The sequence below is a fragment of the Zingiber officinale genome, chromosome 4B (genome assembly GCF_018446385.1).
Source record: "Zingiber officinale cultivar Zhangliang chromosome 4B, Zo_v1.1, whole genome shotgun sequence".
Classification (NCBI taxonomy): Eukaryota; Viridiplantae; Streptophyta; class Magnoliopsida; order Zingiberales; family Zingiberaceae; genus Zingiber; species Zingiber officinale.
In genome coordinates, this window is record NC_055993.1 from 91,897,392 (window position 1) to 91,914,593 (window position 17,202).

At 34.8% G+C, this 17,202-nt stretch overlaps 1 protein-coding gene across 2 annotated transcripts; it reads left to right on the forward strand.

Moving 5' to 3' along the window:
* The first annotated feature begins 694 nt into the window (after positions 1–694).
* LOC121975515 (treacle protein-like) lies at positions 695–11,280 on the forward strand. Of its 2 annotated transcripts, XM_042527214.1 has the most exons (18): positions 695–869; positions 972–1,102; positions 1,878–2,081; positions 2,193–2,374; positions 2,546–2,672; positions 2,749–2,943; positions 3,764–3,814; positions 3,918–4,134; positions 4,198–4,583; positions 5,682–5,786; positions 5,887–5,991; positions 7,961–8,046; positions 8,890–8,941; positions 9,038–9,124; positions 9,206–9,249; positions 10,268–10,342; positions 10,425–10,963; positions 11,077–11,280. In XM_042527214.1, the coding sequence occupies exons 2-17, from the start codon at positions 1,004–1,006 to the stop codon at positions 10,960–10,962; spliced, it is 2,553 nt and encodes an 850-aa protein (XP_042383148.1). In that variant the 5' UTR covers positions 695–869; positions 972–1,003; the 3' UTR covers position 10,963; positions 11,077–11,280. The 2 variants fall into 2 exon arrangements, with proteins under 2 accessions (XP_042383148.1, XP_042383147.1); XM_042527213.1 differs by having other exon boundaries at positions 696–869; positions 10,425–11,280.
* Positions 11,281–17,202: the final 5,922 nt, after the last annotated feature.

A 17,202-nucleotide genomic window follows, 5' to 3' on the forward strand; every position in this document is an offset into this window, starting at 1 on the left:
CAAGTTTGCATATCAACCTGTATACAAGTGCTCGACTTCCTTCATCTCGCTTTGGCCCAGCGATGACGATGAGCTACGCTTATCCTTTTTCCTTCACTGTATACAATTCCTTGACTTTTCACCTAGCCTACCACCGCTCTCTAGCTAAGCCAAAACTCGTGGCCTGCTCTTCCTTTTCCTCTTTTTACTTGCTAAATTGTTAGATTTGTTGTATAACTTACCTCTCCGCTTTAATGTTCACTTGTTGTAGTCTTTACAGTTTATTTTCTATGAATATCCATTGCTTTTGCATGGTTTCTTGTGAAAATTTAGGGCTAAAAACCGCTTTCATACTGTGAAATCCCAAGCACAAATAATGGAGCACGGATCCTAAAAACAAACAAGTTAGAAAATAAACTAAATATATATAAGTATGAAATCCCAAACACAAATAATGGAGCACGGGTCCTAAAAGCAAACAAGTTAGAAAATAAACTATATATATATATATATATATATATATATATATATTCAGATTTCAGTACCCGATTAATTTTGGACCGACCTCACATTCCGTCCGGGTAAATCTCGCACCAAGCCCTAGGGCTTCTTCATTATTTTCCTTCTGAGTAAACAGGTGCCAATCCACACGGATAAAATAAAATCGGTCCGTCACACCGTAAAATGAACCGGTTGAAAACGTATCGATCGTTTATTGCGTCTCTCTCTCTCTCCACGCATCACGGTCGCTCCTCTCTCTTGCATCTGACACTATATCTTTCGCGCTCGCTCCAGCACTCGAGCCGCTTCGACTCACCCGTCGCTTCTTTGCGAGGCGAACGCACCGACGCGAAACAGGCCCCCGCCTTCCCGTTAGCCGGACGATAGAGGCAAAAATCCGAATCCCACCTCCTGTTTTTGGTCATCCGATCCATCCAACCTGTTACTGGCATCATCCTCTCGACATTTATGTTTTTGGTTGGATCTGTTAGGGTTTCGAGGGCACTGGGATCTGAGGCTTAGAATGATGGATAACAAGGAGCTGGAGGATCGTCTTCGTGATGTTGGGAACAGGCTAACCTCTCCTCCCTCCGCCGTGGATGAGCTCCTACCGCTTCTTGACGTAAGCCCTAGATGCCTCCTTCTCATTTAAAAAATAACAATGAAGTTGCCGGAGTATTTAATACTTTGCTAATTTGGTAGTACAAATACCCATTTTTTTTTCCTTAGTTCTTTCGCTCTTGCATTTTAATTAGTCTAGCGACTTGCGAGAATAGTGTATAGAATTGCCAAATTGGATGGTGTTTATACTGGTTAATCCCTTATCATAGTTTGTATTTTATTATGAGAATATTCTTCCCCTTTTTTTTCTATAATGTGCAAAAAAAAAAAAACTCCGAGAGATTCAGAACTGCTTCCTGTACTGCCGCTAGGTTTGTTATCACTGATACAGGTATATGGTCTGAATGATCCATCAAAGTTTTGTACACTGTTGCTAGAATGAGTGTAAAAAATAGCAATAACAAACTTCAAGATGGCTTGATTCAGCAGAACTGGTTGATGCTGATTAGAGAATAACATTCCCTATATGTTTGTTCTCTGTGGTGTTGCAATAGTTTACTTTGTTTGAGCTGTTGTCTGGTTTCTCTTTTGATGGAAAGAAACAAACAAGTTCGCATCATCCATTTCTTGGTATGTTAGAAACTTTAGAAGCTGGTTATTTTTGCTGCTATGGCCGATATGGATTTTTTTTTACCCTTAGTTTTCTTTTACATATTCCATATTTCTCCTCTGTGTTTGTTTCTCAGTCTATAGTTCAATATTCTGTCATCTTCGAAGAGTCCCTAAACTTTGATTATGTTACCTGTTTGAGCTTTTCCTTGGCAATATCTTTGCAGCATGCCGAGATTTTGTTATCGAGAGTGGAACAATCACCAAAGCAATCAATGTCGAATGCACTTAAGCCATCAATGAAAGCACTGGTGGATAAAGAACTCTTGGGACATTCTGAACTGGATGTGAAAGTGGCTGTTACATCATGCTTGAGTGAGATCACTAGAATTACAGCTCCTGAAACTCCATATGGCGATGACCTAATGAAGGTTAGTGTAGTTATGTTTCTTTACATCTAATTGATTGTACATTCAGAACATGTGGTGCCGTGCATTTCATCATTGCTTTTGTGATCTCTTCAAATTTGCTTCAATATTCAGGAGATATTTCAGAGGATTGTTCAATCCTTTGAGAATTTGGATGATATGTCAAGTCGATCTTTCCCCAAGAGAGTTTCAGTTCTTGAAACTGTTGCAAAAGTTCGGTCATGTGTCTTGATGTTGGATCTCGAATGTGATTCTTTGATTTTGGAAATGTTTTGTCATTTCCTGAAGACTTTAAGGTAACAAATTTTTATTCCTTTTCACTCATTCATCCTGCTGTTAGGTGTAAGAGGAATTTTTTATTCCTATCATTGTTTTGCTAATGCAATAGTTTGTTTATTCTTATACTTCTTGGTACTTGTGAATGATCCATCCTTTGCAGTAGAAGCTGATAAATATACTTTAAACAGGCCAAATCATTCTGAGAAGATCTTTTCCTCGATGGAAATGATAATGACACTTGTGTTAGAAGAGAGTGAAGATATTTCCTTGGAGCTACTTTTATGCCTTCTAAATAGTGTCAAAAGTGACAACAAAGTAAATTCCTGTCTCCTGAAAGTTACTGGTCTGAATAACTAAACATTTCTCTAACTTACCTAAATTTTAATCTCAGGATATCTCACCTGCAGTACGCAAACTGGGTGAAAAAGTGATCAGCAATTGTTCCGGGAAGTTAAAACCTTATTTGACAGAGTTATCCCAATCAGGTGGCATTATTTTAAGCGAGTACACTATAGTTGTAACCTCTATATGCCTTCAGAATCTGGATAACTTGGAGCAAAACATTAATGCCTCCGGTGAAATTATGGTGCATTACTATCCCATAAAACATACAATTATATATTGTAATCGATGATTCCCTGCCAATGTGATTTGACGAAATCTGCTTCCGTTAATGTTTGTCTCATGAACTTTATTCTTTTTAAACTATATATATGATTCTATTGCTCACCGGTTGGATGAGTTTCTCCTAGGCATTTGTGCTCATTAACTGTCTCATTCTCCTAGTATCTATTCTTTTTTCCTGCATTGTTAGCCATGCTTTGTAGTATTTCTTATTTCTTATCTTACAAGAATCTTCTGTTGAATATTTTGATTTTACTACCATAATTACTTTCCTGTCTTCTTACTTCTTTTTTACTCTTTTCTGTTTGTTAAGTAGATCTATTGATTCTTTTGTGATTTATCTTGAAGAAATCTTTTGCTGAGTTTTAGACATTTTGAATCTATTATGTAACAAGGAAATATTTACACAGGTATTGTTGATAAGATAGATGTGGTGATTGAAATGTAGAAGAACCTCTTAAATCTTATGTGATCATCGCATAGAATTTAATGGCAGTATAAGATCTTTGTTCCCTATCCCAAATAGTCGGGACAAAATTGCTTTATGTTGTTGTATAAGTATGTCTTAATAATAGTATATGTTTTGCTTCTGCTGTCTGTTAGGTTGTATTATGAGCTGTTTGGTTCATCCAATGGTGTGCATGTATGTTGAATCATCTATCAAACGGTTAACATGCAAACCTTGGTTAAATATTGTCACACTTTGATATTGAATCTGCATTCAGTTTCTTTTAGTTATTTTGTTTCGTTTTTAGTTGACTTTTGGGTTATTGTTCTTTCAGGCAGATGACAGCAAACAGTCTGAAAGGACTGTTTCAGATGAATTGCTTAAGGTGAAGTTTTGAACTGATGTTTGCTTCTTTTCCCACTTAACCTATAGCATAATGTCATGTAAGCATTATAACCTTCTCTTCTTTTGTAAATTTTGTACTTTAGGGGTCTGAAGAAATGGAACAAGAACTTGGTTGTCCAGAAGAAGTCACTTCTACCAAGAAATCACCAAAACCTGCGAGCAGCAATCGTAATGTTCAGATGGGCAAGAGTGAATCAACAATAGAACCATCTTCTCCAAAGCAGATGTCTGAACCTTCTCGACTTTCTCCGCCTAGTGATCAATCGGACAGGGTTGTTTTAAGCAACAAGGATGCATCAGGTAACATGGATGACAGTGTAATCATGCTTCTTGACCCGCTTGACCTTTTTTTTTGTGGAACAGATAATGGAGATGTCAAGGAGACGTTGCCAATTGAAAAGCAGAGTACTGATGCAACTAGACGTAAGCGTGGCAGACCTAGATCTAAGTTGACGGGAAAAAAACATCAAGGCAGAGAAATAAATGAGCAATCTGCTTCCTCTTTGCAAAAGGAGGAGTCCGAGACTGGGGATAAAAATATCACTCCACAAAAAGAGTCAGATGAGATTAACAATCCTGATGACGTTCCAATAGTCTCAGAAGATAAATCCCAGAAGCAAAGAAGTAGAAAAGGTTCAGTAAGCAAGATTGGTCATGGAAGTTCTTCTCAAAAATCAAGAGTATCTAAGGCCAAACAACATGAGGATCTCAAAGGCAAAGAAATCGTAGATGTGGAATCAATTAAGAAGGTGACTTCCATTTACCTCTGCTCTAAATTATCAACATTGGGTTCTGTCAACCTCATCTTACAAATAGCAGGACTAGTCTATAACGATTATCTTGTCAGTTCATCAAAATTCATTGCTTAGAGAGTTTCTGCTAGCATATTATTTTACTTAATTGTTTATTTTAAATTTCTTTCACCATTAAATCTTAACACCACATTGGTTCTGCATCTGCATTGCTCTTCTTTGTTCTGCACAGTGTAGATGTGCTTGCACTGTATTTTAATTCTCAAGTTTTATTTTTATTTTTTTCTGCCGGTCTTGTTCTTGTACAATCATTTTTGCACTTCAAAATCCTGCATGTTGCTTACTGGCATATTCTACGTATAGTTGTATCATGGTATTTTCAATAATTTTTATTAAGGTAGTTACAGCGCTTTTTGTTTTTTGAAATAATAAAATTGTTCTAAGATTTTCTAGCAATCACACGTCTTTCTGATTTTGGCAACTAGAATTCAGTTTGTAATACACTCTTGAATATTTGATTATAATCAAGAAGACCTTTTCCTCCTTTTATAGATTATAAATATTTATGGAAACTTTTCAGGAGGTGCTTCTTTTTCTTTTGAAATATTCCAGTTTAATATTTTATAGGGTTTATCTTCTTAAAATTTACTTTTGTTAGCTTGCACAATGGTTGATGCCTTTATGGCTATTCAAATCTGATATGTTGGGAGGTTTGTGATTTAGGTTTGTCTATAGTGCCTTTACATAATTAAGAAATTTGTGAAACCTAAGTCACTATAAGCATTGGCCACAAATATTTTCATCAGTGCTTTCGATACGTGCTCAGGCATCCTATCACATCTGAACATTTTGCTGTTTCCAAACTACATGGCATTTTGTTTCTTTTAGTTCTTTCAAGTACTTTCTTTCTTTGTGTTTCAATTATGGTAGAAACATTTATCTTTGTATTGTGGAAAATGCTACCATTTTATAGTTAAATGATGTGTTTTCCTGCAAATACAAACCAAGTATTTTTTTTACCAATAAAGTAACATTTTATTTTATTTCCAAGAAAACAGAGGAATCTAAGGCTCTTTTTTTTGGTATTGTATTTAGGAAGTTATCTTAGAATCTAATGCCGAAATGCCCAATACTGAAGGCAACATCCAGGGGAGTGGTAAAACTAAATCCAAGAGGAAGCTTGACCATGTTGGCAAAGAGGTGCATACAAATATACATTGTTGCTTTAGGTGAAAATTAAACATATTGTAGCATATAAAATAAAGACATGTGTTTGTTTTCTGTTTTCCCTTCTATTCAGGAATTTATCTTAGAATCTGATTCCAAAATGCTCAGTCATGAAGACAGCATCCAGGAGAGTGCGAAAACTAAATCCAAGAGGAAGCTTGACCATGTTGCTAAAGAGGTGCACACATATATATTCGTTGATTCTAGGTGAATATAAATGGCAGCATATAAATGAATGACATGTGCTTGTTTTCTGTTGTTCCTAACATTGCTCATAAGCTTTCTTTGATTCACAAGTCGAAATCTTCGCATTTCCATCTTTTTTTTTAAAGAGGATTCAACTTCTGTGGTAAACAATGCAGTTGCATCCTAATCACTTGCAGATCAAAACATCCTGGAGATATGCACAGGAATCACATCTTCCTCTAGAGAGCATTTTCTAGATGATCTTGCCGATTGAACAGCCCAGTCAGCTGTCGCGTTTCCTTTGCTGTACATGATTTTTTAAAAAAAAAAATCATTAAAAACAGTTCTCCAATGTCCCCTACAGTAACAGTTAAAATTCAATTAGAGTTTAAACAAACCACATTTGGTTTAATATGCACATTCCTCAAGTGTAGGAATTGCATCTTCCTATAAAAAACATTGTCGAGATGATCTTTCTTATTGAGCAATGAAACAGCTGTTTGTTTCCTTCTTTCTGTAGATGAGATGTATTTTAAAAATCATGAAATGGTTCCCTTATCTCCCCTACTATAGCAGTTGGAATCCGATTAGACTGTGAATCAAAACCTTCATGTCTGATTTGAATCAGTATTATCCATCATAATAAAGATAATTAGCTGAGAGTCACTTGGTGGGCTTTGAAGGAGCCATCATTTTTAAGTTTAACTCAATGCTCCTCAGGTTTGTTACACTTCAAATTACTGACAATTTTTCCTTAATTTGAGTTGCTTTTGCTTTTATGAAGTCAGTAGTAATTGCTTTTGTTAATAAATGATAACATTGACTTTCGGTTTGGGATCATTTGTAGGCTTCCTCATTCTTTTTCTTTTTATAGCTGTGACCCACTTGCATCATAGTGTTCACTTAACCACTTAACATTTTTTCTATTACTTGAGAAGTACGAAGTCAGTATAAAGGAGTATCGACTCAATTTTCAGAAGTCGCTATCAAATTAACAATCAAACAAAATTTTACCATATGTATTTAAGTACACTCCAACCAACATGAGTTGGTCCTAAATTTCTCCTACTGAATTTGTGAATGATAAGCATTTATAATTAATTTCCTAACACTTTTCCTCACTATCTCTTGGTTAATATGATTTTGAGATTACTTGCCTCGCAGTCTTTTAACTACTTATATGCAAGATTGAAGGAGGCATTACCATCCACTGGATTCTGCTAAATCTACACATTAGGCTTAGCATTGATGAGATATAAATGTTGCACATCTGACTGGAACTCTGGAAGTGAAGTTATCAAACAATCCTGGACGATGATATTGCTATATACCATTATGGATAAGCTTCGCTGCATATGGGTAGTTAAGAGAGGCTAATTTTAACTATGGTTGTGTTTTTTCCTATGGGATGTAAAATAGCCAAGGTTCCTCCCATATGTTCATGTTCTCATCATCCTGATGTTTCAGCAACACCCCTCACTCTAGTTTTCAAAGAATTTAAGGCCCACAGAATTTTGATTTGAGTTCTCTTCAATATGATTTGTATATTCTGGTGCTTGCATTTTGAATTATTAGGTAATATGGTGGTTCACTTGAATGAAACTTTTTCGATGAGGCATTCTTTTTATGCATTAGTTTGCATTCCAGTTCTTTTGTTAAAAGTTGCTTTAATTTTAGGTCTCTGGAAATTTAATTTGCTTCTTTGTTCTCTTGTCTTTTCTTGATACTTTGTTCTCTTTGTTCACTTGAATGAAACTTTTTCGAGGAGACATTCTTTTTATGCATTAGTTTGCATTCCAGTTCTTTTGTTAAAAGTTGCTTTAATTTTAGATCTCTGGAAATTTAATTTGCTTCTTTGTTCTCTTGTCTTTTCTTGATACTTTATGTTTCTTATCTTGATAATTTGTTTATTTTTTTAAAGATTATTCTGTTCTGATTTTGTTGCTTATGTTGATTGTTAGAGTACCAAAACACTAATCAGTAATAAGGTGCTGGATGGGAGCATTGTTGGCTCTAAAATTAGGGTCTGGTGGCCAATGGATAAAAAGTGAGTATTCCTTGACTTGGAAGAAAAGAAAGAAAACCTGTAAATGAGTTGAACTTTGGTTTATCAGTTTCTGTTATTTGCATATTTCTAGTGAGATTTGGTTTTGGAAGAAATTATTAGTTGGTGTAAATATGCAAAATTCAATTGGGTTGAGTATGATTTATGAAAAATAGTTGATACTGGCATTTAGCTTTTGGAATTGACTCTTTTAAATGTCTTATACGATGTGGCCAACATTAATCATGTTCCTAACCTTGTTCTCTTTACAGTCTAACTAGGGCATGACATGTGTTAATTTATAGTAGACATTACAGTGTTGGAAGCCTTGATTCATTCCAAAAGCCCATAAATAGGCCCTAAGTGCCACAATTCATCCCAAAATTTACATCACCCAAGCAAAATTTCACCTCACCAATTCATAAGGAAAAACTATTACACCTTGTGAGGACAAACCATTTCATTTCGCAAGGACAAATCTCCACTTTTGCCTTATACGAGAAACCTCTTCCCTTCATAAGGGCAAATCTTGTCACCTCACAATGAAAAGGTTCTTCACTTTTAAGGTGGATAAACCATTTACATGAGACATGATGAGTGGATGCTAGATCTCCCAATTTCTCATTGTCTTATGGCGGTCTTGTCTTTTGTAATATTTATTTGCAAGCAATTTGTGCAAAAATATCCAAGATAAGCTTGACTAGTCTAAAAATTGATTCAGAGTCGATGATCACACTATGTGTATCAATGAGTTTTCTAAGTAATTATATCTTGCTTCAGACTTGTTTTTAGATTGATATGTCATTCATGTTCTTTTACATTTGATGATATTGCTCGTACCTGCAGTTTTTATGATGGAGTAATTGATTCTTATGACAAAGCTTCCAAAAAGCACAAGGTTGTTACTAAGAATACTATATTCTGAAACTTTAGCTTCTCTTCAGTCGAATAACTTCTCTGACTAACATTTTTGATGCTGTTTTATACTATTTAGATCATGTATAGTGATGGAGATGTAGAGGTATTATTACTGAAGAAAGAACGTTGGGAGTTCATTGAAGCTGGCAGCAAATCAACTCTGGTGAGTGGGAATTTCCCCAATCTAACTGTGCACATATTTTTCTTTAATTGTTAATGTCATTCTTTTGATTTTGATACTCAGGAGCAAGGAAAAGAAGGCTCTGATAGTCCTGATCCTGCAGAAGAGTAAGTTTGTTTTTTTATTTTTTTTTATATATTTTTAAACAAAGAAGGCCATGGGCACAGTCCAATACAAAAAGGACAGACTAGTACATTGATAGTCTTACCTATCTAAGCTCAGCTAATAACAGTTTCATTTTACATTGTTTGAATTGTTCTAAGTGGTACCTACATAAAAATATCCTTTATCTAGTAACTTTCTTGATAGATATTTGATCACCCATTTGTCCTATTGGTGTTATGTGTTTAATAAAATTTATTCTGGAACTCTCTTTTTTTGTACAATTGGACCTGTGTTCCCTGTGCATTTAACTAGTTCTGTTTATCTTCATGATCTTGGACCTCTGTACCAATGTGGCAATGATTCAGATGCTTCAGTCTGTCCTGGCTTTAGAGTTTTGATCTACTCCACAAGGCTTGCCTTCATTCTTGACCTGTCTTGTTTCCATAAGAAGGATCATCACCTTTAAATCAAGTTTAGGCCCAACCTGAACTTTGGCGGGATAACATTCAAGTTGTGTCACATCCTTCTCACAGGTAAGGAAGATGTGAGTTTGTCAAGGCACATGAAGATGATGATCAGAAGCTTCATCTTGTATGTCATCTTATCATTCAGAGGACAAATAATCATTCATGTTCTCCTTCCACATAGCTCAATGATAAACCCTGATCGCTGAAGTTTGATGAACAAGCTGCAATCACATCTACTGTTGGTTGCATTCCCAAGCTTTGAAATGTTGCCTTTCTCCAACCTAACCTCTCTGACCTCCAACATCTTTGTTACTTGAATCATGACTTGGAACTTCTACAATTTCAAACTTGAAGGTGTTCAATTATCATTTTTAGTTATAGTCTTCATATAAACTTTTTCAGCATGTTTCTCATTCTGAAGTTGATTTTTTTTTACATCAGACAAAGTTTCAATACATTTTTTTTGTTTAAATGAATAGTGGAAAGTAATTTCCATGGAACTATGTGTTAATTTCTTGGCATTTGATGTGTTCCATATTGCTTGTTAAACCAGACCAAAGAGCAAAAGAGCTAAAGTAGGCTCAAGTTCTGTTCCACAGACAGCTAGTACAAAGCCATCTACAGAAAGGTATTGATAGGAACTGTAATGTTTAATTTTTCTATATGGTTTCCTTTTTCTAGAAACTTAATGTCCTTTGGTTGGTTGGCAGTGGCGCAACATCCACCGGTCGCCGTAAGGGTAGACCACCAAAAGCTAGACCTCTGAACTTGGACGGTAGCCCTGGCTCCTCTGCTAAAGGAAACGAACAGGAAATTGGCAAGCCCATAGATGAAAAATCTGAGTCTGCCACTAAGCTCAAGGATGATAGCATGGCCAAAGATGATATTTCAAAAAGTAAACCTACTCCCAAAACTGGAAGAGGGCGGAAAGTTAACTCCAGAAGAAAATCCATTGTGGACGACACCCCTGTTCCTGCCACTGGCAGCAAATCAGAGGACGATGATTGTGCAAGTGCTAGCACCAAGGTCAAAAATGATGCTCCAAAAAGTAAATCCATTGACAGCCCTAAGGCAGTCCAAACGTCCAAGGGAACTAAAACTGGAAGAGAAACCAAGGCCAGTGCTAATTCTGAGGAGAAACCTAAAGTGCCAGAATCTGAGGAATCACAGAAAGCACTCACCAAAGCAAAATCCCCAGAAAGTGAAGCTCTTTTAGGGAAGAAACGTAGGAGAAAGAGGCAAACCTGAGGTTTGTTAATTGATATTTTTTTTTGTTACTGTCGCGTTGGTGGAACCCTGTGTTGTAACTTACCTTATGTGCTTACCAAGATGCCTACGGTGTTGGACTTGTTTTGGCTACAGTTATGCTTGTAATGGGAGTCAAAATGCAAGCCATTGGAAGTTGGGGCTGTTGCAGGTAGGGTAGGTAGTTGCTGTTCTATTTATATAATTATGTTGCCAAAACTATTTTGTGGTTACTTGGGGCCATTTTGTGATTTAGACTCGGAGCCTCACCTTTGTGGCTTTTAGAATGGGAATGAGTACTATCGATGCTTCATAATTTTAGTCAAAATGTTGATTGCGTGATTCTTAAATTCAGTGGCAGCACATTTTCCTAGTGATTTATTGGATCCATTACAAAGCTTTTCTAAGATTTACACAAGAATAGCTGGAGCAATTGCCATTGAGAATGACCGTATGGGAACTCATTTAACATTCACGAGAGACTTGCACCATCTGAGTTCCAGTAGAGGCAAGAAGCCGAAACGGTTAGAAAAATGGATTGAGCATGTCTTCACGATGCCCAAAGGTACAAAGAAAAAATGAACTCGCCGATCAACATTTACAATAATTAGATATGATGCACTCACGCGTCTTCCACACTGTACGTAAACCAAAATAAAATTAGGCAGTTAATTATAACTAGCATTAGCTTGACTTAAGAGGTTTGTCAAATTAAAAAACTGAAAAAATTTCTTTTTGAACTATTGTGGGCATTGAGGTTTCAGATTTTCAGTTCAAGGGCACTTGTGAAAATTTAAACCTGATTTTTTCTCTAACATATGAGTGAAGTCAGTAATTAATTAATAATGAATAATGAGATTTGTAGAGAGGTTTTCTGATTAGGGAGAGAGTAATATAGTTTTATGTCTATGATGTAATATATTGAAAATTATATATAAAAAAAATCATTTAAAATTCTGGATGTCTTTAATTCTCTAATTTGTCGTGTAATAAATAGTTGAGCTTTCTTAATTTATTTTTCTCCTCATACATAGATTTAGTGAAGGGGCAAACGAGCATTTAAAGTAAATTCTTGGAAATGGGTCGTCTCTAGTGATCTTTTGACGTTACTTGATGTTATATTAAGCTTAAATTTCTTCCACTTTGGATTAAGTCACCAAGGGCGAATCTTTTGAATTGGTTCTCATGTAGACCTTCAATATCTTAGACTTGAGTTCTACTCTCAGTTGTCTGCTTGGATAATCCATCGTATTGTTGATTCTATCCTCGATCTAACACATGAATTCACAATACAAATGTTGCACTTATTACAAAATATGCTTTTTCAGCTCCTCCAGTATACACGTTCTCTTCCTATTGTCTAATATTTAAGAACACAAACAGAACCATTGTTTCAAAAATATATTGATAAATTGGTAAAACTCAAACTCACCCCTGCTTTATCAGGAGAGGAAGCAGCTGGGGAATTGATTAATCGAAGTTCAAGGCTATTGATTGGTCCACCTCAAATCCATCGATTGAAGTCAAAATAAAGCTTCGAACTAATTACCACACACGAAAGAAATATAATTTTGCCTGGCGAATACGGTGGGCCCTATGTCGGGTCAAAATAAAAAAAAGCCACCACTCAGGACATGCACAGTCAATAGTCTCGACTGAGAGGTTATCCGCCGGACCCTTGTGAGTGTTGGAGTTACGAAGATGAAAAGACACCTCTTTCCCTTCGTGATTTCATCCTCTTCTTTTACGTGCGACCTTCATCTTCCTCCTTTATAAGTAGAGTCCAAGGAATTAAAACGTAGAAGGTGTGAGCAAATAATCAAGTAATCGGCAAAGAAGAATATGTTTATGTGGGATTTGGTTTGTGAATCTTAAAGAACTTTTCGATTCGTTCATAATCGTTCTTTTGACGACAAGTGAAAATTAATATCTACTATAGAAGATCATTATGAATTTTTAGTTTTATACTAATCTTCTTCTTATGAAGTAACAATGATATAAGAGCATATTGTTCGAGAAGAAAAAAGTCTCCCTCGATGGCAGTTATGTTGCATGCTGGCGACTACGACAACCGAGCCTTTTGTTAATCAACAAAAGGGGAAATTTTATTTTCTCCGTCGCTACGATCACGTCAAGCCATTATCGATCGACGTTCGACGTCCAATGCTAAATAGTGCTCGATGATCGACGATCAACAACCGAGGTTGTCAAATCATATTTATTAAGGTGGACAGATGTGTCAGAAAAAAAAAGAACAATAATACTTTACTGCTCTTCTATCCAAAACTTTTTCTATCCAAAACTTTTAAGAAAAAATTTGATATAAAAAAAACGTGTCAGACGAGAAAAAAAATTTAAACAAAATTTATTTTTTAATGGTAAAATTAATTTAAAAAATAAACTTTATATTTAATTTTATATAAAAAAAACGTGTCATGTCGACGACTACGACAACCGAGCCTTTTGTTAATCAACAAAAGGGGAAATTTTATTTTCTCCGTCGCTACGATCACGTCAAGCCACTATCAATCGACGTTTGACGTCCAATGCTAAATAGTGCTCGATGATCGACGATCGACAACCGAGGTTATCAAATCATATTTATTGAGGTGGATAGATGATGTCAGCAAAAAAAAAAAAAGAACAATAATACTTTACTGTTCTTCTATCCAAAACTTTTAAGAAAAAATTTGATATAAAAAAAACGTGTCAGACAAGAACAAAAATTTAAACAAAATTTATTTTTTAATGATAAAATTAATTAAAAAAATAAATTTTATGTTTAATTTTTTAATTAATTATATTTATTTTTATTTAGATTTACATAATTAAAATAGATTGGTTCAATTAAATAGGTCTAGTTTATTTAAACTAGATTATATCAAATCAAATTGGTCTAAATTGAACCCGATTTAGTTTAAATTATTGATTGGTTTAACTAGATTAATAAGGATGATCTTGTTAAATGAGCTTAGATTAAACAAAATCAACTAAATGTTTCAATTAGATTAGTTCTAATGAGGATAACGGACTATGTTAATATTTAGGATATGATTTTTCAATTGATCGGTCCAGTGTATCAATCAATTGGAGCTCCTCAAATATAAAGAAAATATATTTTCTTATTTACTTATGCATTTAGTATATATTTCTATGCATATGTGTGAATTGAAATGAACCAGTTTTATTACTGGTTTATCAATTTTGTATTGAAATTATTATTTTCAATTCAGATGCCATGAATGATATGCACGATAACCCATTGCGGCATACGATGGAATGAGTTAGAGAGGAGATTTAGAATGTCGAATATGATCTAGTTTACGGACTCAGAGGACACATTGGACGACTCGATCAATTGTTATGTATAAAAAGTACTATTTTAAAGAAAAGTTATGTTTTATGTTAATGAATTTGGAAAAAGAATATTATGGGTTAACAATCTTAACATAATGATTAATTCATTTAATGATACGTTCATTGCATAATTAGTTTATTTAATGATAATTCATTTAATAGGATATGTGCAATATAATTGATCAATATTGATTAATTGAAATATACAAATGATAAGTGGAAACATAGTTATCACTTGATTTTGTAAATCAATTTTAATTTACATTGAGTCAATAATTAATTATATATATATGAATTACATTGAAATAATAAATAATGTGTTTATTTATTGTAGATTATGATGACTAAGATTATCATATCTGAACTCAATAAGGAAGAGAATTATATGGGGATAACTATAAAATTTGGCATTTCAAAATACAATATGTTCTTGAGGAATAAGAAATTTTAGAGGTTGTAAATCAATTCATGGAAGAATTGACTGATGGTCCTACAACACAACATATGTTGGTACAATTTGCACTAATGATCTAACTCAGGTTTCGATCAATGACAAGTGGATTAAAGTTAGAGTGTTTTGTAATCTAATTGCTTTACCAAGTGTGCAAAAGTTGACAGGTTTGAAGGACCTGACACTAGGCTGAAATCCAGTTAGGTCAGCGGGACTTGATATCTGGTGGGAAGTGCAGATAAGTCAGCGGGGCCTGATATTTGGTGGGAAATCTGGTTGGGTCCGCGGGACCTGACATCCGGTCGAACTCTAGTTGGGTCTGCGGACCTGACAACTGGCGGGAAAACCTGGTGGGTCAAAGATAAGTCAAGCGACTGCAGTTGGTAAGTGGAGGTAAGCAACTGAAGGAGAGATCCAGTGAGGACGTGATCCCCGATGAGGGAACTATAGGCGTTAGTCCAATTTAGGTCTATTTCGGAAACCTAAGCTGAGGCCTTGACTAGATCTTGATCTCAGGGAGATAGGATCTAATTACTACTATTTTATTATGTGTGCTAACTCTGTTTTACAAAGTTAATATATTTTTTATTGTTTGGACTAACCCTTTTCTGCAGGGAAGTGTTGGGATATATACTATAAGCCTAGCTTTTGTATGAACATCTGTTTTGAAATGAAAATCACTTTGGTCAAATGTTTACATTTTATATTTATATATATGTCAATACAGTTGTCCATTTAATTTATATTGTAGATAACATGGTGTGTGGTGCCACACAGAAGATCATGTTATCGGTTCTTTATAAATTATAAATAGTGACTCACAACTAAGATGAATTGGGACAAACCATTGGAACGGTTGTAGTGTAATTTGGTATTAATCTGTCTTAACTATAAAATTATACTAGTACACTATGTGTGTATTAAGTAGGACCATTTGAGGTTGTTCGATTTATACTGATTATATAAAAGAACAGAACTTTTGTTATTATGGATGTGCATTCTCTTAATCCCTATATAATAATAAGTACATATACTTAGTATTTATTTCTTTAACTTATCAATGAGTGAGATTTATTCGTTAAATCAATAGGCCCGATGAATTGGGAAATAGTACTATTTATATGGTGTGTTGTTGATTATAGAAGGAATCTGTGTCCTGATTATTTAGGTTGATGATGTCCCCTTGAGGAGCTCATAAGAATTATTATGTAAACCCTGCAGATGGACTTAGTCTACCATGATAATAAAGTTGAGTGATACTATTCTTGGAATTAGATGTTGATTAATTGAGTTGTCAGTAACTCATTTAATTAACGGACATACAATATCTTAAACACAGGGAGTTTAACGCACTCATGATAAGAAGGAGCCTATATTGTAATATGGGATTGATACGGTAGTTCAATAATAACCCTTTAGTGGTATGAGTTATTATTGATGGACTTGGGTTGAGTGTTCAGACCGAACACAGGAAGCCCAAGCCCATTAGGAGGTCTAAATCAATTCCTCCTCTAGGTCTCTATTGTAGCCTCTATATAAAGTCTTGCATCCACACATCCATAACTTAGTTTTGTTTAACTTGATTTGGTTTAACTTGGTTTTGGTTTGGTTTTCTTCATCCTCCTAGGGCCGACGACAAAGTTATAGAAAGGGAGATTTTTTCTAAACAGAATTCTATTATTTTTCTTTCTTTGTAACCGACAGCAAAGATTATAAAAGGAGTAAGTGGTGCCCCCCTAAAATCTAATTTTCCTATAAACCACCTCTTCTCCTTACTTAAGGCCGGCGGCATCCCACCTCTTCCTTGGCGGTCAGCGCCCCTGTTAGAGTGTATACTAAAAACCTAGCTTTTGTAAACATTTATTATGAAATAAAGAATCACATTGGTCAAAAATTTCTACATTTATATGCTAAGTGTAGTTGTTCAATTAATTTATATTGTAAATAATATGGTGTGTGGTGTCACACACAGAAGATCATGTTATCGGTTCTTTATAAATTATAAACAGTAACTCACGAGTAAGATGGATAGGAACAAACCATTGGAATAGTCGTAGTGTAATTTGGTATTAGTTTATCTTAACTATAAAATTACACTAGTACACTCTGAGTGTATTGAGCAAGGTCATTTAAGGTAAGTTCTTTTTATACTGACTTAATAAAAGAACAAGACCTTAGTTATTATGGAAGTGTGTGCTCTTAATTCTAATATAATAACAAGTACATATATTTAGTATTTATTTCTTTGATTTATCAAAGGGTGAGATTTAACTAGATAAATCAAAAGGCCCGATAAGTTGGGAAATGATATTACTTATAGTGTGTTTTGTTGATTATAGAAGGAAACTGTGTCCTAGAAATCTAGGTTGAAAAAGTCCTCAAGAGGAGCTCATAAGGTTTGTCATGTTAAACCCTGCAGGTGGACTTAGTCCAAC